Source organism: Sebastes fasciatus, chromosome 12, assembly GCF_043250625.1.
Source record: "Sebastes fasciatus isolate fSebFas1 chromosome 12, fSebFas1.pri, whole genome shotgun sequence".
Lineage (NCBI taxonomy): Eukaryota > Metazoa > Chordata > Actinopteri > Perciformes > Sebastidae > Sebastes > Sebastes fasciatus.
In genome coordinates, this window is record NC_133806.1 from 3,935,714 (window position 1) to 3,958,728 (window position 23,015).

Below are 23,015 nucleotides of genomic sequence, written 5' to 3' on the forward strand. Positions count from 1 at the left end.
GGTGCTGTAAGATAAGTAAGCCCATCCTCAAAGAGAGAACTGTCAACTGAATGAACGAAGGAAAAAAACAAACACTTTAGTTTGGGCCTCATGAGGGAGTAAACAAATGCTGCACACTAGTGCTCTATTTAATAATTTCTTTCATCATAATTTTTTTAATCACTGGCTGGTTATGTGGGATGAATCCAGCACACTAACCTGCAGCTCTCCCAGTCAGAGTCTCTGCTGAGCAGGCTCCTGAGGGACCAACGGGAGCGCCGGCTGGGAGAGGGACTACGAGACCAGGAGCGAGACGGTGGCAGGAGGAGGTCCTGTGAGGGGATATCCTGAACTTGCTCTTCCCCCTCCATCTGACTGGCCACAGAGGGGGAGGGCGAGGGGCTCCGACGTCGAACGGTGCCCTTCTCTGCAGTCGCCTCTATTACAATTTGCGGCGTTTTACCCCATTGTCTCTTGGGAGAGCAACTTTGCTCTTCCTCATTTCGTTTCTTGGTTCGGGTCCTGCTGCGGTGGGATCGACCGTGGCGGCTAGAGCGTGATGGCCTGGGGCTAGGTGAGCGAGACCAGGACTCTGTATCTGAGGATGGTGGCAGGATAGTCAGTGTTGGGATGGGAATGGGCTGAGCCAGAGTGATGCCTTCTGGTCCCACAGGAGAGGACATAGTCATCTAATTTTCTTTTTCAGTCAGGTCAAGGGCACCAACAAGGACTTGTTGCATCTTTAGAGCTGAGACTGACCCATGACGGACTGAGATGGGCTAATCTTACTTGCCTTTGATATATTTTAGAAACAGGATGTGTTAACACATAAAAACTACCTCCGGGCAAATCCACTCTGCCATATTAAGTAACACTAACCACAAGTAAAGATGATTCAATGTGATTCTCCATCATATTTCCTGTCAACTTAAGGAAGTGTCATCACGTCAGGCAAGTCAATTTCTCCGTAAGTGGTAAAACCGCAGAACAGTTCACACGTTAATAGTGTTGTAGATGTTCCTTTACAGTCCAGCAACAGGAAGCTGGGAGGAAGTCTGTCACGAAATTTCACAGGCCTTTGTATTTATTAGGCCTTTTCCAGTTGTCCACTCTGTACGTATGATGGCAAAGAATGACTAAATGCTTTATCATCCCTTTTCTGTGTCAAGCTTATGAGCTTCACCCCTTCCTCCTCTGCACTGTCCGGTGTCACTCTCTTCAGTACTCCTCCGCTCTCCTCCCTTTGGCAGACTTCAAGCTTGCATTTGCATAATCAGGCTCATCTTTGCAAGAGTTGAAGTCTCAGACAAAGACAGATCTGTATCTGGAAGGAGCTACCTGAGGAGTGACAAGAGAAGAAACTTTGCATTCAAAAGGCTGGCCTACATCTGACTACCACTTTTCTAAAATGTTTTTTCATGAAATACAAATCGTTACCAATAAAACAAATGACTGCGAGACTAGGGCTATTTCTGTCTGGTGTTCTTTACGGTCTGCTCTGCCAGTTCTGGGAATATGAGGTATCAGATGATGATGATGATGATGTATGCAGCAAAGTACTATTCCTGTTAGAGGGGCGATCAATAGGATGTATTTATGGTTGGGTAGTTTATGTTACGTGTATTCTTTGGCCTATGTTTGGAGAATTGATGATTACTTTAGCTCCATATTTCAACATTTTCTACCTTCAAGTAACTCAGAAATAGTCCAAACTGGGTGAACATGGGACTGACTGACACCAGTCACTGTGCATTGATCAGTGGACAGTAACAAAGAGAAATTTTAACCCCCGTGTGTTGCAAGGAAAGCCCACACAGATCGGTCCCTGGGCAAAAAAGCAGGTGCTCTATCTAAATGAAAGAATTTCCAAACCTTGACTTACAAAAACACAACTGATCCTAAAATTGTTCAGAAAGAACAAACACACAATCTCACACAGCAACTGTCAACACTGTAGAAGACATAAAAAACACCCTTTGAAAACACTTACATACAGCCAATAACTAGGTCTAATTGCCACCATAGGCTATCAAGGACATAACTACATGAAAACATACAGCAGATGTGTCCTCCAACAGGGAAGACTTGTGTGTGTGTGTGTTGTCACTCCATTGTTTGCCTTCAAAGCAGACACTTCCAAGCAAGGGCCCAAGAAACGTCTGACAGTATTTGCTGTGATCTGTTTGAACAAGACCAATCTTGGCACAGACTTGTTTGTCCAGAGTAATCCACCATAATCCTTCGTGTAGCCTTCAATCTTTGGTCCACACCAGTCTGATCTTTTTTTTTTTTTGCCATAAAACACAAGCCACGTCAAGCTATTATCACACAACATTACACACACGGACCACCACAGCCATTTCAGATGTGGAACACTACGGTGCAAACAAGCAAACACAAGTTTCTGCAGTGTGGAAGCAAGTATTCAGGAACAGCTGAGACTGTGTTATCAAAGCCCATTACTCAACACTGTTGTTGCTCTGCTCAGATTTTCAATGACATTGAGTTATGTGAAACACCGCCGACCACTGCTGAGCTGATATTGTGTGCAGTTAAACTATGGAAGTTTTTATTGGACTTTATTAGTTGTAACCCACAAAAGACATTCCACAAATGTGTACCATGATCTGCAAATATTTCACTATCCACAAATATGTATTTTTGTATATTTGTGTTTATCACTTTACATGTAAACCTTAAAATAGGTATTTACAGAGTAAGTTATGCGTATTTGCAAATCGCCATGTATTTTAGTGGATGTGACTTTACACAACACAAATGCAAAAATACATGTTTGTGGGTAGTGAAATATTTGCAGATCATGGTACATATTTGTGAATTGTCGTCTGTGGATTATAACTATTATCTACAGATCTGTAGCGGTACCAATCGGACAAAATTCTGGAAACAAACAGGAGATAAGTTACGAATGTCATGTGGCCCATAAATTCACAGGAAGCGATCTGCAAATGCGCAAATAGATGCTCAAATGTGTAGATATCACTTTACATGTAAACCTTAAAATACGTATTTACAGAGTAAGTTATGCATATTTGTAAAAATCGCCCTGTATTTTTGTGGATGTGACTTTACACAACACAAATACAAAAATACATGTTTATGGATAGTGAAATATTTGCAGATCATGGTACACATTTGTGGAATGTCTTCTGTGGGTTACAACTAATAAAGTCCAATAAAAACTTCCATAGAAAAGAAGGACTACTCTTTTTATTTTCCACAAGAAGAGGGACTAATAGTTTAACTTGTTGACCGCTGGGATGTTCACTTTGTTGTAATGTCCTGTGTGGTCAGGAGGATGAGTCACTCTGCACACCCAGTCCTCTTTTCCTTTTGTGTAAATGTACACTGCTGTGTCAGGAGAAAGTTAAACACTGCACATGCAATCTTTTACACGTATTAAGCAAACTGATTGGCTGCTTATCTATCCTTGACAGAATTTTGTCCGATTGGTACCGCAGCAGATCTGTAGATAATAGTTGTAATCCACAGGAGACAATTCACAAATATGTAACATGATCTGCAAATATTTCACCACCCACAAACGTATTTTTGTATTTGTGTTGTGTAAAGTCACATCCACAAAAATACAGGGCGATTTGCAAATACACATAACTTACTCTGTAAAGTGATAAACACAAATACAAAAAAACATGTTTGTGGATAGTGAAATACTTGCAGATCATGGTACACATTTGTGGAATGTCTTCTGTGGGTTACAACTAATAAAGTCCAATAAAAACGTCCATACTTTTCGGCCTTCTTGCACTGGTCCTCTCATTTCTCGAGTACTGATCTGTAGATAATAGTTGTAATCCACAGAAGACAATTCACTAATATGTAACATGATCTGCAAATATTTCACTACTAATGCGAAATAGATGCACAAAGGTGTAGATATCACTTTACATGTAAACCTTAACATACGTATTTACAAAGTAAGTTATGTGTATTTGCAAAAATCGCCCTGTATTTTTGTGGATGTGATTTTACACAACACAAAAATACATGTTTGTGGATAGTGAAATATCTGCAGATCATGTTACACATTTGTGGAAAGTCTTCTGTGGGTTACAACTAATAAAGTCCAATAAAGCCTCGTAGCCTCCTCTCAAACAAAATACAAAACACAAAATATATATACCAAGATGAGATAAATATGGAAGTTTTTATTGGACTTTATTGGTTGTAACCCACAGAAGACAAAGAAAGTATTTATGTGGATGTGACTTTACACAACACAAAAACAAAGATACATGTTTGTGGATGGTGAAATACTTGCAGATCACGGTACACATTTGTGGAATCTCTTCTGTGGGTTACAACTAATAAAGTCCAATAAAAACGTCCATATTAAACACCCCCAAATGACAAAAGGCTTCTTGCAGAGATCAGGTTGAATAATAATAGATTGCACTGGGGGGGGGGAACAAAACAAACTTTGCAGCCTGGACAGACTGCTGTTAAAGTTGGAGCTCTCCTACCTCCCATTGGATGAGTTTCCTCCGTTTCTGTTGTCTTGCTCGGCCTCGAAAACGAGCCGAGCGACGGTGCGGGGAGTGATGTTAAAATCCACTTTCTCACAGGAACACATCAACATGCTTAAAGAAGCATCAGCTAACAGCTAGCCTTTAGCCAGCTAGAGCTAAACACAGCTAAGTTTAGCTAATGTTAAACCCCCCACACAAACACCGAGGCCGACAGCTCACACAAAGATGACTATCTGCCTGACAGACATTATACTTCTCCCATGTTCACTTTAAAACCGCTCCAGTATAGAACTCTGATATAAAGCTACATTTAGAACGAACGAGCAGAGTTTGCAACAATGTAACAGTTTTTTTTGTCGAAAAGTGAAAAAGGAACGCCAGCCAGTCGGCTGATTCACTTAGTAACTGGAGGGAGGGGTGTAAGATAAGTCTCATCAACAAAATCATTATCTCTGCAACTTATTTCTATAAAGACATAAAGCCACCAACACTTTTACTATCAGTATTCTAGAAAGTAAAACCAATTTTAATCATTATTTTGTAATCAAATGCACAACAACCACCAGTAAAACAACACGACCACCCCTCTGGGCAAACTTTTGTGGTACAGTCCGGGAAAATAACTGTCCAGAGGATGTGGCGAGAGAAGAAGAGAGAGAGAGAGAGAGAGAGAGAAATAGAGAGAGAGAGAGAGAGAGAGAGAGAGAGAGAGAGAGTGTGTTTACATCAAACACAAACCCCTCAACAACTATAACCTTTTGATTAAGTTAAAAACAAATCGACCACGTTTGCATGCATGACCTGGGCTTGTGTTATTGCGAAGAGAAATAATCAAAGCAGTCCCATATAGTTGCAGGAGCCGGTTTTTGCAACATAAACATACTTTCTCTCAGGACACCGTGAGCAACAAGTAGAGATAAAGCCACAGATTGGCATCATTTCCGAGTTATTTGAAGGGAGCTTGTTGTGTGACCGAAATGGACAGAAGCATTGCGACCCCTTGTGTCTAACAGTGTTGTGTGCAGTCATTATTTGTAACCTAGTGCCTCATCACTACCTCACCTAATTGCTATAAGACTGCATTTAAATCCTTATTAAGCAGACAGTCTCTTAAAAAATGAAGTCATTGATTATGTAACTTTTTTTTTTTAGTAGCAACACAAAGTCAGTGCAATGTATGTGCAATAACATATGCTGATCACTCTGTGCAATAATTATAATCTGGCAAAACTGTCATCTCATCAATATACATATTGCATTTTTATATTTTATATTGTATTATCTTTTATATTTTTTATATTTATATTGCACTATCTCTTTTTTTATTGTGTTATCTTTTCATTAACACCTATGGGACTGTCACAATCTAATTTCGTTGTACTACACAATGACAATAAAGGGCTTGAATCTTGAATCTCTCAGTGTGGCATAGTGTGTGTATAGCATAAAGCCATGGCATATTCATCTCACCCCTCTCCTCCTGCAGCAGCAGCATCGCTTCATATGGTGTCATGAACTATTATAGGTGGGATGCAGCCTGTGAGAGATTGGATATCCTCTCCTCCAGGACACATACAGTAAACAGGGACAACGAGAAGTCACCTTGTCGGTGAAGCTGAAAACAAAAGAACATACATTTGACAAGACTCCTTCAGATGAATTCTCATAGATTATGCAGAAAAATGCTGAAATGCTGTACATTTTTAAGGTGATTCTTTTCATTATTGATTAATTTTTTTAATACATTTTCCAGATTAATCAAGAAAGTGATTGTAATTTTTCCAACTTATCGCAAAAATAATTAATTAAAGTTCATTAAAGGAACCCATTGTAAGAATCAGAAATGCTTCTTAACAGCGACACCTGTGGCCGTTAAGTCAACGAAAGTCAGCGTCCTGTTGCTCGCGCTTGTGCTCGCTCTACATAGAAATGAACGAGCATCGCTCAAAACAGTGAGGCGACACACGTCAGCTAAAACCACAATATCACTCTATATTTCAGCTGCTTGGCAGTAATGTTAGCTGACCAGACGAAGGTCTCTCCATGAATCAATGCTGATCCTAGTGTTGGCTTTTCCTGCCTCAGCCTCCCGATTGCGGCCGGAGGGAACAGGGGAGACACCGGCACCCGGTTGGAGACGATAACGTTTCTCTGTGCGGAGCTCCGTCACTTCACAAGACACGGGAAACCTCTGTTGGTCTGGAGGAGCTGCAGCATTTATATCTGCAAAAACGTCCACTGTACATTCACTAGATATTCTCAGAGCTACGAAGTCTTTGCATTGTGTACTGTGCGCGCATGCACATAAGAGTGGAGCGGGCTGACCGAAGGCAAGCAGGCAGAGGAGCAGAGTACAGCAGAGACTCTGGCCCTGGAGACCAAAGCTACGGTTTCCCCCGCATCCTCTGACTGCGGCCAACACTGTTTTGCAAGACGGGCTTCACTAGATACAACCAAAAGGTTTTGGTGCTTCCGTGTAGTTTGTGTTGGAGTCTGTCTGAACAGTGTAGCCACACGCGAGCGCGCATGAGACACTGAACCGTGTGATTTATACGTGTAAGAAGTTACAAACAGTCCCTTTAAAGCCCAAAGTAACGTCTTCAAAATTACTTGTTTTGTCCAACCAAAACCCAAAGATATTCAGTTTACTATCACATAAGACAAATAAAATGTAAGAAATCCTCACAACTGAGAGTCTGGAACAAGCAAATGTTTGGCATTTTTGCCTAAAAAAAATAACTTAGATAATTAATTGATTAGCAAAATAGTTGCAGCTTAGATTTGTGTTGATCATCTAATCATTTTGAGCTCTTGTGGGTTTAAAAGAACCCAACAGTTTGAGTGCACCGCACAGGAAGCAGGCTACTACTTCAACTTTTCATGTTTCTTGCAAGTCTTATTTCCATGTACCAGACTTTGTTTATAAATAAACATTATGACAGAAATCCTCATGCTTTAACAACTAAACTTCAGAAGAACAGAGAAATGTACAGCCCTGGTAGAAATGAAGTAGTTTTTAAAAAAAAAGGAATATATATAGTATTTAACAAGCATTTTTGTTGTAATATATTTGCCTTTACCTGCCTGTCAGCTTTGATTTTCAGCCAGCAGTTGCTTTCTGTATCCTTTCAAATCGATGGCAGAGCATCACAATGACTTGGCAATTTCAAATTCTCCATAGGTTTACGAGGCATCCTCTCTCTTCTCACTCCTCGCTGCGACCGCCTTCCTGCAATTAACACTTCACCGAGCACCAAACGTCTGTGTTACACATGCAGCCGAGCGGGCAGGAAACTGCTCCAGGATACGAGGAGTTGTGTTGCTGAGCACCTCAGGCTGCTGAATCGGGGGACTGGAAACTCGATCTGGGCTAAAAATAAAAAAACATCACCCGCATAGCGAGGAAGGAGGTGTGTCACTCACTGGGTGTTTGCGTGTGTAGGGTCACAGAGGTGCAGCCCACCCACCCCATATACACAACACACACACACACACACACACACACACACACACACACACACACACAGGGTTTATCATATGGCAACATTTCCTTGAAGTGTCCCCCCTCATGTGTGTGTGTGCTAGCCCAAGGTCTTCCTCTCACCCTCCCTTGTGGGTAATTCTCAAGATTGCTCTGGCTGATTTTTTGTTGTCATTATCATACACAGGCTACAACAAGGTTAAAAGAGGCAAGGACTCTTATCAAGTGCTTCACTGTGTCATGAGGTTACATCACATGATCAATGACCTTCAATGCAGCCAAAATACACACACAAAGCGCATACACACAGCCGGGCTGGCAGATATACAGCCGTTTTTAATATATATATGTTTGTACGGCCTCAGAGTGGGACATGTTTAATTTGTCTCGCCGTGACAAGGCATTCCTCTTTAAAAAAGAGAAAAAACAACTCATTACATTCATCACGTCAGCACGCTGACTGTACCGACCACGTGAATCTCTCGTGTCGCCGTGGTCAGCACGCAAGTTGAGGCCTTCAGTCAATGTCTGTTTTGTCAGCCTTGACTTCAGCAGCCTTGTTTTTTTCTGACCGGCCAACTGGCATTGACTGACTGTCAGATATGAACACTGATAAGAAGAGAACCCGTACTACAGTTACAAGATGAGATTAGTAAGGGAAAAGTGTGAAATGATTTATTTCACATATTGTTTACAGTATGTTTATTCTCTTTAAACAACATGGTTATAAGATAAGACATAGATGACACAACCTTACATCAAAAGTACATATAACAGAGGCAAAGACAAGACAAGACAGAAAAATAAAATTTAAAATAAAAATAATAAAACTTGGGCAGGAGCAACGTTATCTTATAAAGTGTACATGTACTTGTATTTTGTGTTTCTACTAGAACATGTTTACATGCTTTAAAGGTCCCATATTGTAAAAAGTGATATATAATGGTATATAATATAAAGCAGGTTTAGGTGCTATATAAATACTGTTAAACTATCAAAACGCTCAATATACGGAGAAAAACACACAGCCCGTATTCAGTAATTGTGCGTTTGAAACAAGCCGTTAGGATTTCTGTCCATTTGTGATGTCACAAATCTACAATATTTAGACTATTACACCATTTTAAATGTAAACATTCTAAATGTGTCCCAGTTTATTTCCTGTTAGTTTATGTAAATAACATCAGCTGACAGGAAGTAAACATGGACCCAAACTGTTGCCAGGCAACGCAATTCTGTTGCAATTCCGTTGAAATGCACTAAAACTAAGCGTTTAAGACAGAGGGTAAATACAGGCATATTCAGACAGACAGAATCAGGAAAATAAAGTTGTTTTTTGTAAAATTACAGCATGTAAACATGTTCTAGTAGAAACACAAAAAACAAGTATGAACCTGAAAATGAGCACGATAAGGGACCTTTAAAGGGGACATATCATGCTCATCTTCAGGTTCATACTTACATTTTTGTTTTTTACTAGCACATGTTTATATGCTTTAATGTTCAAACAACACATTATTCTTCTCATACTGTCTAAGAATGAGCAAAGAATGTTAATCGTCAGTTTAGCGCATTCAAATGGATATTATCTACAGTAACAACAGACTATGACTGTGGTGTACAAAGAGCAAGAAGCAGAAACAAAGGATAAAATTAAGCTTGTATTTGTCTCAGAGGGAAACATCGTACTTTTTACTATATGTATATAAAGTATCTAAATTGACTCCAAATTGAAGAACTACAACATTAAAATGCATGTGTACGTGATAAAAACAGAATAATATAAATAGTCTATAAGAATATAACACTTTAAAAGGAGTCCTTCTGCATAATGAGTACTTTTGCTTTTGATACTTTCAGTACATTTTGCTAATCAGGACTTTCACGTGCAATTGAGTATTTTTAGACTGTGGTATTTGTACTTTTACTTAAGTAAAAGATATGGGTACTTCTTCCACCACTGTGCCTGAGTATTGGGGAAATTAGCTGTAGTATTGCAGAGCTTAACGATAACGTTATTGATATCTAATTATTAATTCAGGGTCCCGGCAGGAGATATTCAATATTTGATTACAGTAGTGTCAAATTTCCACAGTAGCAGCAACAAGTATCTGAGGTGTTCACGCTTTGAAGCTAATTTTAGTATTGGCCAAACGGCCCAAAAAATACTTTTCCCCATAGACTTACATTGGGAAAGAGACGTCTGTAAATCAGCTGATACTTTTCCCCCCCAGTACAAACACTCTAATAGCCCTTATTTAAATCATTAGGTCCTAAAAGTTGTAAAATGCATTAATAGCCGACTCCAGGGTTATTTCCCTTCCTCCGTTCATGTGACTGAGGCTGGAGCGAGGATGGGGAGGCGGGTTTAAAGGAAACGCTCCTGTGCCTGCTCTATGGGCCCGATGGATGCGGAATAATTATTATCCAGGATAATAATTATTATCGGATTATCCAGGTACTTTATCACTCAGCAGTCGAGCCATTTTGCTTCATGTGCCGCTGAGCAACTCTCATAGGAATAAACGGGAGCCCGCCTCCAACGCTGTATCCAGTTCTCTTTGGTTCTGAACGGAGGAATTTCGTCGAGGTAAGTTCCCTTGACTGATGTTCCCTGAACAGGGAGCAGGGAGTACAGTTTATGTACACTGTGGATCGGAACGCAGCTCTGAATCCCTGCCAGCTGCAGGGTTCTGTAGCCGACCGTGACCTCTGACCTGTGGAGAGGGGCAGGTGGAACAGAGCATTTATCTACAGACAAAAATAAAGCACCGTATTGCATTATGTATAGCTATCCCCTTTAAAGCCCCGCATGGTTGTTTGCTCCACTTTTAGCATGTGTTTGTCCAAAAAAAATTTGTTTAACAAAACATGTCAGGGCTGATTTTGCATGCCAGACCTGCTGCTTCTTTTCATGAAAGGATGAGAAAAAAGAACTACTTAGAACAGTATGAATACATTTTGGCAAAGACAATATTAAGGCAAGCTAAGGTAAAGCACCACTATATTGGAAACTATCCCTGTTTGAGAGAACTTCCCTTTGTCCGTCTATAAATCAGAAGAAACATGACTGTCGTCTGGCTTTGGATGGTCATGCTGTAGTTATGGATCAAGTCTCATCATCTCAGGTTTCCTGCTGGGTTTCAACACTCTCACCATCCAACTCTCCTGGATTCACACGCTCTAATTATAGCTGCCTTAAAGTCAGACGGGACTGCAGGGGAGACTTAAAACTACTGCGAAGAAACACGGAGACTTTTTTTTTTTAGCAAACCTTTTTATGTGTTCTAAGGCTTTCGGTCAGCGTTGGCCTGTTGAACTAATGGACTGACACTCTGGATTAAATGTCATGAAGACCATGGAATTAATCGTGGATCAAGAGGCATTATGTCAGTAATGTAATCTTAGTCGCCACAGATATTTCTCCACAGGTTTACGTCGAGGAAAGTTCAATATTTTGTTCAACAGCAGGCCATAAGTTGCTCCAGTAGAAATGATATGCCATTTGTCTCTTTTAGTTGTCTTCAGTCTTTTCGGTAAGTCCAAAATCATTTATGTCTTTACCTTTAATTGTGAGAAATTATTGATGTTCAAAGTGAGTTTCTTTCCTTCTCAGGGCCCTCAGAGCTTTCTCATAAAATTAAATTCTTAAAAATAAAAAAGGGGCTAAATTGTAATCATTGTAAGAGAGGCCATTAATAGACATTTATATTAAAACACAGATTGAACACCCTATGTTTTGGAATTATTGGTTAAATATCAATAAGTGTAAATTCACTGTAAATTGTAAAAAATCTCACATTTTAAAATGTAAATGAGTAATACATAAGTGATCATTATCTGAGACTTATCCACACGTTCTTGAATACAATTTTTCAGGTATTGAAAGAAACTCTTCATCATAGGAGACAGATTTCATCAGAGAAAAGGGGAACCTGTTATTACATGAAATATTGTCTTACAGAAAATGTACCTAAAACTTTAAATATCTTTAATTATTGCGGCTGAAAAATCATCTAAAAAAAACCAACTAGTATTTATTCATAATAAATTAAACATAATTAAACTTGGGACTATTCGTTCACGTCTCTCACTGTAACTGCACTGTAATTTTCATTCTCTCGTTTAATGTTTATTTTTATCTTCTATTTTTGTTTTACCGTATTTAAATCCTACTGATATGTTGCTGTGATACTCTGTTGTTGAAAGGTTCTGCACAAATCATCTTCCAGACCTACATTATGTTAAAAACATATATGCAGTACAGCATCAGTTTGTATACAATATTGACAGCAAGGACAAATACTTACTTACAGTTATTCCTAATTTAAACATATTTTCCTATCAAGTGAGATAAAGTCTAAATGATGAATGAAAAGTTGTCACTGTAATAATACGCTTGCATGTTCTTCCTCTCTCTTCTCCCCTCCTTTCCCTCTGCTAAATCATTCCTCTACTTCTGTGTCTTCTTCCTCTCCCTCTTTAGTGTCTCAGTGCCACGGCGGCTGTGCGGAGGTGGACTCCATGACTGAAGCCGTGGCAGGAGAAGGATTCCTGCTGGGCTGCATCTCCTGTAAGAGAAGAGAGGAGGTGTCTGCCCGAGCCACGGTGGACTGGCACTTCAAACCTCTGGGAGAGGACGAGTTCAGGCATGTGAGTTCACCAAAGTCTTTGAAGGAACTCTTAAATCTGGTTGGAGGTTTGTGAATGAAAAGGGCTCTCTCTTTTACTACCAAGGTGCCTTGAGCAGCTCTGAAACTGTGCCATGAAGTATTACCAAAGACGGAAGTACATTTTAGAAGGCCTATTGCTTTAATTACTTTACTTTTTCAAAGTCATAACTTTATTCTATTTTTGAACTTCTCTACATATTTTGTCAGCAGCTGTCCATGAACTTTGGAAACTGGACAGCTGCTAACTGGACATTTTTGGAGTCAGTTATTAAATACCATAAATCCAGATTTATGCCATTTGTGCATTTTGGTATGATGTCATCACGCTATTTTACATTAAACATTTAGATTAAAAAAAATTATTAAAGGATCTAGAAAACACATTGAATCCAAAGACATAACATGTAAAAAGATAAAGAAAATATAAAGGATTCAAAGACAAATGTATTATTATTTATAAAGACATTCCCCAGTGTATATACAGTATATATATATATATATATATATATATATATATATATATACAGTATATATATATATACACATATATATAATTTATATTATAAATAATCTAATTTTATTTATTTTCAATAGTTTTGTTTTAAACTATGTATTTTATTTTAAATAATTTTGAATTCATAAACATCAAATTTGAAAAAATAAAAATAAAAAAAAGTACTGATATATGTAAAAAAAAAAAAAAGTAAAATGTACATGTCACAAATATGCAATATGCAGAGACAAGACGTGTACGATAAGATTCAACAAAACATTTTAACCTTTAAGTGCATCTGTGTTTTGTCAAACATTGGGCTTTAAATTTTAGTCATATTTACAAATTTTACATATGCTCCCCTTTCTTTAAAACTACCTCTTTAATCAAACATTTCTATGCTCATACATATCATGTTCATTTTAAATTAGCTTTTGCATTGAACCCAAGTAGATCTTTAACCACGTTTATTACTTACACATGAATAAAGTATTTGTAGGGCTTCTGTTTTAGGTGCTACACTGTTCACTATATGTAACTATGAGGAGTAAATGTATATTACCACAGTAGGCCTGGATAGAAGTTAGATTAGTGTATAGTATACTTAGAGCAGGAAATCAAGAAGAAGGTACCATACTCTTCAACCATTCCCTGGATTACAAGAATATTCATACAATTATCATTTGTTTCCTTCTCTCAGATTTTCCACTATGACCACCCCAGTGCCGACATCCTCCATGAAGATTTCAGTGACCGTCTGGAGTGGCATGGGACAAAAAACAGCGATATTCAGATAGGAGCCATTTACATTCATGACGTCATCTTCAATGACACTGGGATGTACCGCTGCACAATCCAACGTACCCTCTTCCTGCCGCTGTATGATGAGCACGTCACTGTGGAGAAGGATGTGGAGCTCAGCGTGGTGGCTGTAGGTAAGGTGGGGAGTACACCTGTGAAAAGGCTGGCTGCCAGAGGAAGTATTCAGCTTAAGTAAAAGTACTTATACAACAATGCAAAAATACTCTATCACAAGTATAAATCCTTAATTTAAAATCCTAATTATATTAAAGTACAGAAGTATGATCAGCAAAACATAGATTCTGTAGAAAAGGGGCCCCTGTGACTGATGTACTGTATGACATTATTTGATTCTGATGCAACAATGCATACGCAGCTTTTTACTGTTGTTAGAGCTGGTTGTGGTGGAGATAAATTACCCGTTTAATCCAGTGGTTCCCAACCTAGGGGTCGGGCCCCTCCAAGGGTCACAATGTCAATCCAGGGGGGTTGTGAGATGATTAACGAGAAAGAAAAGAAGAGAGTTCTGCTACACAGATTTGTATTTTTCTCTAATCTTTGCTTTTTTGTGACATATTGGTTAATTTAACCTCTTTGGGCATCGAACCTAAGCCCCCAGGAAGAGCGCCGGTCGACGATCCGGACTTTCGTAGTGGCCAAACGTCGGTACTGCAACTTCCGTGTTCATCACGTGATGCCGTTGGGCCCAAAAATACTTTTTTCCATGGACTTACATTGGGAAAGAAACGTCTGCAACTCAGTGGATATTTTTTTTTGAGGTGAATCAACTTCCCAGTACGAACACTCTAATAGCCCTTATTTAAAAAATTAAGTTTTTAAAGTTGTAAAACACACTAATAGCTGAATCCAGAGTTATTTCCCTTCCTCCGTTCATGTGAGTGATACCCAGACCGTGACGTTGGGACCCCCTGACCGAGTCATGTGACCGAGCGGACGCTACTGTGCATGTCCCAGTTGCCCAAGTTCCGCCAAGATCCGGGTACTTTTCCAGACTGAAGTCGAGCCAATTAGGCTTCATGCGCCAATGAGCAACTCTCATAGGAATGACCGGGACCCCTCCTCCAACGCTGTATCCAGTTCTCTTCATACATCCATGATCGAACCGTTATTTAAATGAAACCATCTTAGAAGTTCAGATGGGAAATTATTCTTTGTTGGAACTGCTAACAACTCATGAATTAATGAAACATGTAACATGAGCCCGAAGTAGACACGGCTTTGGAATGATTGGAAACCGTTGATGCGACAGCAAGGCTGGTATTGTTTTCACCTTATGTGAGTCATCATGGCAAAATGTGGTGCTGGAGACACGTGCTGTAGCAGGAACTACCACAGAGGAGGTTTTCAGTACATTGCCAGGTCGTCTGTGGACAGATTTTATCACCTTTGATAGCAACCGTGCAAGAGTCACAAGTTAAAGTTTCCAGGTCGAATTCGAGGTCCGAGCAAGGGCACCGGAAGTAGAGCGGTAGGAAACGGATTGGTGATGAGGGACAAACAAGGAACAGTGACGACAGCATGACCTGCCAATCAAGCAATCACGATCCAAATAGTAGCTCAGCATATGCTTGCCCAGATGTGGGACAGAGCGTTGTCTCTCTGTGACTTTAAAAGATTTAAAAATTGCCAACATAGTACAACAAGTATTTCAGCGATTGAAATTAGCTATTGAGAGCCGGAGATGGGGAAAACGATACTGACTTTGTTTTCAAGAAAGAAATTTTGCATCTTCCTCCTTTAAAGGGCGGTTCCATTATTATTATTCTTTTTTAGGTTTTTATATCATTCTGCTCTGTAGCTTCACAGTAGTGTTCCGTATTCATTCAAATTCAACCAAATTTTTGTCAAAGTACGCATGTTTTAGCGTCAAAATGCTGTTTTCCCGAGACCTTCTAAACACTTTTTCCCATGTGACCTGCAGGTTTCTGCATGATGACGCTGCTACATGTACAGTATACATATATACATCCTTATAGTCAGTGTATTACATACAGTAACTTAGATGGTGGTCGGCGTGCTCCCTGTTTGGAGAAGCAGACAGGAGTACCGACTCTGAAGCTAAGCAATGTACAGCTGTGTGGACGCCACGTTAGTTTGTATCTGAAAGTCACACTATAACACTAACAAACAGTGCAGCAGTAGACCAGCAACTCCTGTGTTCTGCAAGGTAAAATTACTGTTTTTGTGAATGGAGTCTGGTCTGGTGGCTTTGAAGACAGCGATATAACGGCTTCAGTCCCTCGTTGGAAAGGGCTGTCTGATGGCGAGCTAAAGCGGGGGAATATAATCTAAATATAGCATACGCTCAGCCCAGTCGCACAGCAGTTCATGAAATAGTCACAAAATGTAATGAATTGATTTGTGTACATAGACACGAATTTCAAACTTTTTTCTGTATGTAATCTATGTAATTGTGAACCGCGAAGTATAGAGAAAAAACACGAACAATGCAATTTTTGCTCAATAATGCCAAAAATATTCTGCCTACTGAAGCTTTAAACCTGGTGGACATGCTTCCTCTGTAATGCTACATTGTTGGTTCCTCTTTCCCAGCCAATCGGGAGCTGACAGCGGTGGTCGCAGAGATTCTGATGTACGTGCTGATCGTGGTTCTGCAGCTGTGGCTCATTGTGGTTCTGGTCTACTGTTACAAGAAGATTTCGGAGGAGCACGAAGCTCGGGAGGCCCGTAAAGCTCTCAAGGCTCAGGCAGAGTGAGTCATTTGTCTTTTTATGTGATGTATTACTAAGGTGATCCATTTCAGATTAATCTTTAAGCCTTTAAGCAAAATACTGGGTTCAGGAGTCTTAAATAATGCCATGCATTTTGATACAGTATACTAATTGTTTGACCAAATTATGTTAATTTTGGAAATTGTCTTCACCACAATCAGCTTGATTTAGCAAAAATAATACAAAATGTTTTTTGCAATGAGGTTCAAAGCTGAGGTAGGCAGGTTGGAGCAAATATGATTAAAAAAAGTTATTTTTATAAACTGGGCACTGACAGTAGTGCATGAGACCGGTAATGTGAAAACAATCATGTGCCTTTGTGTCCTACGGTGCTCCTGATATCAAGATTTCACAGACCGGAGGAAAACAAGCAGTCAGAGCTGATCTGGAATCTCTGAGCAGCTGTCAATCTCTCGCAAACTCCGATCAAACGGTCAAACTAGGCAGCTTTGATCAAATATGAATCAATATTATGTTACTGTAATGCTAATGTAATCTCATTTTACAGCTAAACAGTACACTACAAGATGATTCTGAAAACATTGAGGAGAGAAATAGGCATTACAGTAACAAAATATTGATCAACATTGATCAGCGCTGCCTAGTTTGACCGTTTGATCGGAGTTCTGGAGTGATTGACAGCTGCTTCCGTTGAATAAACAGCCAATAGGAACGCTCTCTCTCTGAAATGACCTGTGATTGGTCAAAGTCTCCCGTCACGGTTCTAGATTTTCTAAAGCCTGAAAACAGAGCCATGAGGAGGAGCAGAAGTCTAGTTTTCTCTCAGAACACTTGAATTACAATATGCTGAAAGGTTATTATGGAATTTTTGCCAAATGATGCCAAAAATATATACTGCCTACTGCAGCTTTAAATAAATGAAACGTTCTCCCAGCTGTTTCTCACATCTAAATAATTCACCTTTTCTTTTTTCTAATTCCAGGCTGTTGGAATCAAAAGACAACTGTGATGGGGTGCAGCTAGAGTAACAAAACCAGTAAGTTAGATTTATCTTTCACCCTTATACAGATTAACTGGCTTGCATTACATCTGATTTAGGAAAATGTGATCATATGACACCTATGAAAGCATGTCTTTCTCTTTAACCAGCTTCTTTTTTTTTTTTATTTTGTATCCACCAGGTGAAAAGATCATCTCTGCAAGAGTCAAGATTCATTACTGTCCTGTGATTTTGCTAACAAAGACACAATTACTGTATAAGAGGTTGATTTTGAACACGTTGGTCACGCTTAGTCTTAACCTGATTAACTGTAAATAGAAGCTGATGGTGCAGATGGCAGTAAGTAGAGAAGACTTCCTTTAGATGTCAGTGAAACGCGTATTAAAGTATTAAATGCTTGAAAGTTTGTGGATTTGTAAAAAAAAAGAAAAAAAAGAGCCTTTTCTGAGCCTATAAAATGTCAAATTACCAGAGCCCAAAATAATGTGTTTACTTTCTGCATAATGTGTTTGACAAAGTCCAAACAACAGAGAAGTATTCAGCTGAAAACAATGAGACAAATGCAAGCAAAATCTGTAATGCTGTAACTGTAGGACAATTTTCTATTGATAAACTAATCAAACGATTGACTTATTGATTCAGCATTACTTGAAACACTTAAAAGTACTTTTAAAACATCCAAATAATAATAATTTATCAGTTTGCCTCAGCTCTCTGCTGCTCTCATTTCTACAGGATCAACAGCAGTTTCAAAATAAATGGCTTCAAGCAAACTGGTGGCTCGCTGGGCTGAGGTGTGTCCCATGTAAATGAATATGCTGGGTTTAATGCAGCTCAGGACCTTTGTAGCAACTAAGTTCCTCTTTTGCATCTCTTTCGTGTACACAACAGAAGCAGAAATGCCATACAAATCTATCTTTGCAATGATTTTAACATAATTCAAAAATTACAAATAACAAATGAGGCCTGAGTGTTGAATTTAGACCAGTGTCATGTCTTAATAAAACAGAATGTGAGTTCTTCAATGTCATTAAAGCTGAAGTAGGCGAGATTGGAGCAAATATGATTAAAAAAAGCGATTTTTTATAAAACAGTCCCTATATGTGCCTTTGTGTCCTCCGGTGCTCTACAAGATTTCACAGACCGGAGGAAAACAAGCAGTCAGAGCTGATCTGAGGTCTGCTGTCCAGCTTCCGTCTATGAGAGCCGGCTGTCAATCACTCGCGAACTCCGACAACCATTTGAGATCTCTTGAGGAAATACCAAGCACCGCCCACCAGCCGGAGCACAGCCAATAGGAACGCTCTCTCAATGAAATGACCTGTGATTGGTCAAAGTCTCCCGTCACAGGCTAGATTTTCTAAAGCCTGAAAACAGAGCCAATAGGAGGTGCAGACGTCTAGTCACCTCTCAGAACACTTGAATTACAATATGCTGAAAGGTTATTATGGAATATTCGCCTAATGATGCCAAAAATATACTGCCTACTGCCACTTTAATATGACCTTCTAGGTATCTTCAGATTTTAATGTGAAAGTGAGTGGATACGACGACCCTGATATCACTAAGCAGGATGTCTTTATATCAACAGGCAAAACCCCGTTCTAATCAATCTAAACATATCTGTTTGTCCTTTTCTATGTCTGTCCAAGTTTGTAAATGAACTTGAATAAAATGAATGTTTTTGTAAATGCTTTTTTTTTTTTTTTTTACCACTGCACCAGCTGCATTTGCTTTGTTGGTATTAAGACCTTATCAGTGTTAACTTGATCCACTGTTGAAGGACTACATACGTTTTCTGGATGTTGCCTGTGATGTTTCTTATGAAAATTATGTGTAATGTGTTTAAAATACAACATTGACCTCTTGACTTTGCTGTGCCTGCCAATCCCACTACAGAATAGGAGTACAAACACATAGGTTTGCATACACCTCTATGTTAAATACTATTTTTTTCTTGTAGGTTTCACACACACAACTTCAACAGTGAGTTAAAGGACATTTGGAGGTGATTGTCTTGTAACTCAATCTAGTCTGAGCTGTGCTGCAGACTGTCTAAACTACCTCCGGTCTGAAAGCAGCTTTGTTCTCCTGCTGCAGCCCGGCACCGGCGCCTCCTTCTCCCACTGCAAAATAAAAAAAACAACATTACAGATTCTTTTAAAAAATTAGACATTACAAACACTCTTCCCAAACTGGGTTTCAACACCAGTCTAGAGCCACAAAGGTTGCTGGTATCCACAAGCAACTCTTAATATTTGTTTTCTTACATTTTCATGGCATCAAATCAACACAGTGCATGAATGTAGTCTGATGTAAAGACAATAATAATCTCCAAACATGCTCATCTACACTAAACTGTTCATTTCAGCTGATTTCACCAGCATAGGACAGCAGTTTAAGTCATGCTACACCACCGCCTCACTATACGGAGCTGTTGACCTTGCCCTGTGACCTCCTCGTTTCATTAAAAGTGTTGACAAGTTGAACATGCTGCATGTCTCTCGCGCGTAAAAGCATGAGCATGAAGGAGGGCACATTATGACCAAGACAAGAGGGGATGTAGCTTCATTTCGAGGTGTAGTTTGAGAGCAGCTGCTTCTAGTCCTACTGGAGATACATGGCTTGAAATGATCGATGTCTGCTGATGCGGGTGACGGCAGGAACTGATTCCAGATCCTTGAAAGGTAGGCTTTTTCTTTCTACTGAACGAAGCTGGAATAATGATGTACACATAATTTGCAGGAATTTATATATCACTTCACCTTCACTCTCCTAACACCAAAACTAACTCTGAAAAGGTGTGTATCCAGCGTTCAAGCTCTAGTTTGAAGGGCAGGAGACAGAGAATAAAGGTCCAATGTGTAATTTTAACAACTGACGACATACTTAAGTGTCACTTAATCCACATTTTTAAATTCTGGATAAATGAGTTTTATTTAAAATCACCGTGAAATGTGGGTTAATTTCTCACACTCTGAGATACATTTTCAATTTAATTCAATATGCTTTATTGGCATGAATGTAAGGACAGTATTGCCAAAGCGTCAAGTGAATAATGAGATTATAGAGTCTCATGGATGCTAAAGGAAAAATATGTCAAATCTTTTCACAATTTGTGAGTTTAATAATCTTCAACTCAGAAACAACGCTTTTTCTTATTTGTCTGTTGCCTCTTGTGATGTTGTGAGCAGGTTAGGAGAAATAATTACACCAAAACAACAAAGACACAAGGACAGTTTCTACCCACAGGCCATCACTCTGGTGAACACTTAAATCAGTCACACACTGTCAATAACCCTTTAACACCAAATATCCACTGCTGCCGTCACTAGATTATAATTCTTACAGTCTTTAATGCACATTTTTAGATTATAATTTAGTCTTTAATGCACATTTTTAGATTATAATTTAGTCTTTAATGCAATTTTTTTTAAATATGTACTATCATCTGTTACTTTATGTACATACTGTAATATGTACATACCTGGCTGTCACTGTAAACATAAATCCTGCTCACTGTACATACAGTATATCGACATCTCCACGTATACATACTGTACATAATCATCCAGTCCATGTAAATCCATCCAGTATTAATTTCTTTGCACTATTTGTATTGTTTACATCTCCCAAACACTTGACTTTTATATAGACATTTTCTTTTTCTTTTAATTATTTATTTCTATTTTGTTTAAGTACATTGAGAGAGCTGCATAAACACCGGAGTCAAATTGAAATATAGTATAATTTCTGCAGCGATAACGCAGGGGGTGAACTTACCTGTAAAATCAATCTTGTTCTTCTGGTCTCCTCTTCCTCCTCAGTTTGCAGTTTGCTGAGCGTCCAGCAGAGGTAGGCCATGTCCCACATCAACACCACCGAGCTGCAGTCGCTCCTGCTCTCCTTCCTGCAGCACTGCCTCAACAGCACAAGTATACTGTCTCCACAAATACCTCAAAACTACACTAACCAGCAGGCTGTGCACCACGTGGCCGAAGCCAGGGCCCACGCTCAGTCTCAGGGCATGATGTATATCCTTCTGGTGGTGGGCATGTTCAGCTTCTTCACATTCGGCATCATGCTCAGCTACATTCGCTCCAAGAAGCTGGAGAGCTCTCACGATCCGTACCACCAGTACATTGCCCACGACTGGACCAAGGTGATGACTCCGTCCAGGGCCGTCGCTCAGGTGCTGCACAGGGAAGCTGCAGGTAACGGAGCCAGCAGCAAGGAGCCCATCGTCATCTGCAACCCTGCAACGCTGGAGCAGCTGCCGGACTAGAATGAGACATTCAGCTATTCAAACATTTCCCACATTCAAAAATGTAAAACTCTGTAACACAAGATTTTTAATTACCTTAACTTTTAATGTCACATAGCAACCAAAACTTAAAGTTTGTATTTTCAGATCAGTAATTTCACAGAAACAACTTGTATCATAAAATTGCCTCATGTTGTAATCTTCGTTATTGACACGTGCAGCTCCTCACGCTTTACAGTCATGCAACCATGATTGCCCAATACTGCTCTTCCTCGGACACCTGATGACAATCCTGCATATCTGGACAATAACAGTAGTAACACAGAGTTACATTGATGGCACCATTATGTCTTTGATTCAGAGTGGATGGAAATAAGCGAGTGAACAAGTCTGTCTGAAATATTGCCCCATGGACTGTAATGATTGGTTTAAGTGATAAAAACAAACAAATAAACCACTGATATCAAATCTTTTTTTCTGTTCACTACGATTAAGAGATTTAGTGTTTTAATCTGAGCAAATTCTTCATCCAAGACATCAGGCCTTGTTTGGTATTTTTAGGCTTAGTTACTGCGTTGGCTCTTTTTTCCTCTTCCTTCCTCCTCTCTCTCTCCTTTTCTCTCTCTCTCTGCTGGTCCAGTCTGTGTTGGCGGGCTCCTTTCACAGCGCGGTCAATCTCTCGTGACAAACTGAAGTGAACCATTTGCATGTTGAGCATCGGTACGATGAGGTTGTAATTGTCCACCGTCTTGTTCAGTTTCACCAGCTCCTCCTCTACAGATGCACACAGCTGCTCCCATTGGCTGTGCTGCTTGGGGGTCATGGGGTCACCGAACTTGGCCCTCCCTTCCAACAACCTATTTCGGATGTGAGCAGTGGTCTCTCGGATGTCGCGCTGTGTGACGACCCAGGCTGGCTGGTAACCATTGTCTATGAGGATGCGGTTGAGGTTGTGGGTCATAGGATCAGCGTACGGATTGTGCTCAAACTTGTTGAGGGGCTTTCCAGCTCCGCTCAGGTTACTGAAGTCTCCTCGGGCCATGGACTCCTGGATCAGGTCCTCCACAAGCCGTTCCACGGCCTGTGTGATCTTGATCTT

At 39.7% G+C, this 23,015-nt stretch overlaps 3 protein-coding genes across 8 annotated transcripts in view; 1 reads left to right on the top strand and 2 right to left on the bottom strand.

Annotated features, from left to right (window-relative positions):
* The window catches only part of gramd1a (GRAM domain containing 1A), a 49,682-nt gene extending 41,975 nt beyond the window's left edge, over positions 1–7,707 (bottom strand). The window contains exons 1-3 of one of the 4 annotated variants that reach the window (XM_074652655.1): positions 7,571–7,707; positions 5,961–6,105; positions 199–1,317 (exon numbers count right to left, since the gene is read on the bottom strand). In XM_074652655.1, the coding sequence (XP_074508756.1) occupies positions 199–668 (470 nt within the window). In that variant the 5' untranslated portion in view covers positions 669–1,317; positions 5,961–6,105; positions 7,571–7,707. Of the gene's footprint in view, positions 1–198; positions 1,318–4,484; positions 5,030–5,960; positions 6,106–7,570 lie in introns of those variants that run through there. The other 3 variants (XM_074652659.1, XM_074652656.1, XM_074652657.1) reach the window with 3 other exon arrangements.
* Positions 7,708–7,775: 68 nt separating this feature from the next.
* Positions 7,776–19,343, top strand: LOC141778415 (sodium channel regulatory subunit beta-1). Of its 3 annotated transcripts, none has more exons than XM_074652664.1 (6): positions 7,776–7,900; positions 12,458–12,624; positions 13,838–14,072; positions 16,513–16,672; positions 17,635–17,688; positions 17,834–19,343. In XM_074652664.1, the coding sequence occupies exons 2-5, from the start codon at positions 12,496–12,498 to the stop codon at positions 17,678–17,680; spliced, it is 570 nt and encodes a 189-aa protein (XP_074508765.1). In that variant the 5' UTR covers positions 7,776–7,900; positions 12,458–12,495; the 3' UTR covers positions 17,681–17,688; positions 17,834–19,343. The 3 variants fall into 3 exon arrangements, with proteins under 3 accessions (XP_074508765.1, XP_074508764.1, XP_074508763.1); XM_074652662.1 differs by lacking the exon at positions 7,776–7,900 and adding an exon at positions 10,900–11,507; XM_074652663.1 differs by lacking the exons at positions 7,776–7,900; positions 17,635–17,688; positions 17,834–19,343 and adding exons at positions 10,895–11,507; positions 17,200–17,363.
* Positions 19,344–22,001: 2,658 nt separating this feature from the next.
* The window catches only part of dnajc28 (DnaJ (Hsp40) homolog, subfamily C, member 28), a 2,956-nt gene continuing 1,942 nt past the window's right edge, over positions 22,002–23,015 (bottom strand). The window contains exon 2 of the mRNA XM_074652665.1: positions 22,002–23,015. This exon is cut by the window's right edge and continues 577 nt beyond it. Coding sequence (XP_074508766.1) covers positions 22,416–23,015 — 600 coding nt within the window. The 3' untranslated portion in view covers positions 22,002–22,415.

Excerpts from the sequence above, each read along its gene's own strand:
- LOC141778415 (XM_074652662.1), top strand. The coding sequence starts at position 11,465 with ATGATATGCCATTTGTCTCTTTTAGTTGTCTTCAGTCTTTTCG. Across the intron at positions 11,508-12,457 it reads AGTTGTCTTCAGTCTTTTCG|TGTCTCAGTGCCACGGCGGC; the intron begins GTAAGTCCAAAA and ends CTCCCTCTTTAG. Across the intron at positions 12,625-13,837 it reads GAGAGGACGAGTTCAGGCAT|ATTTTCCACTATGACCACCC; the intron begins GTGAGTTCACCA and ends TCCTTCTCTCAG.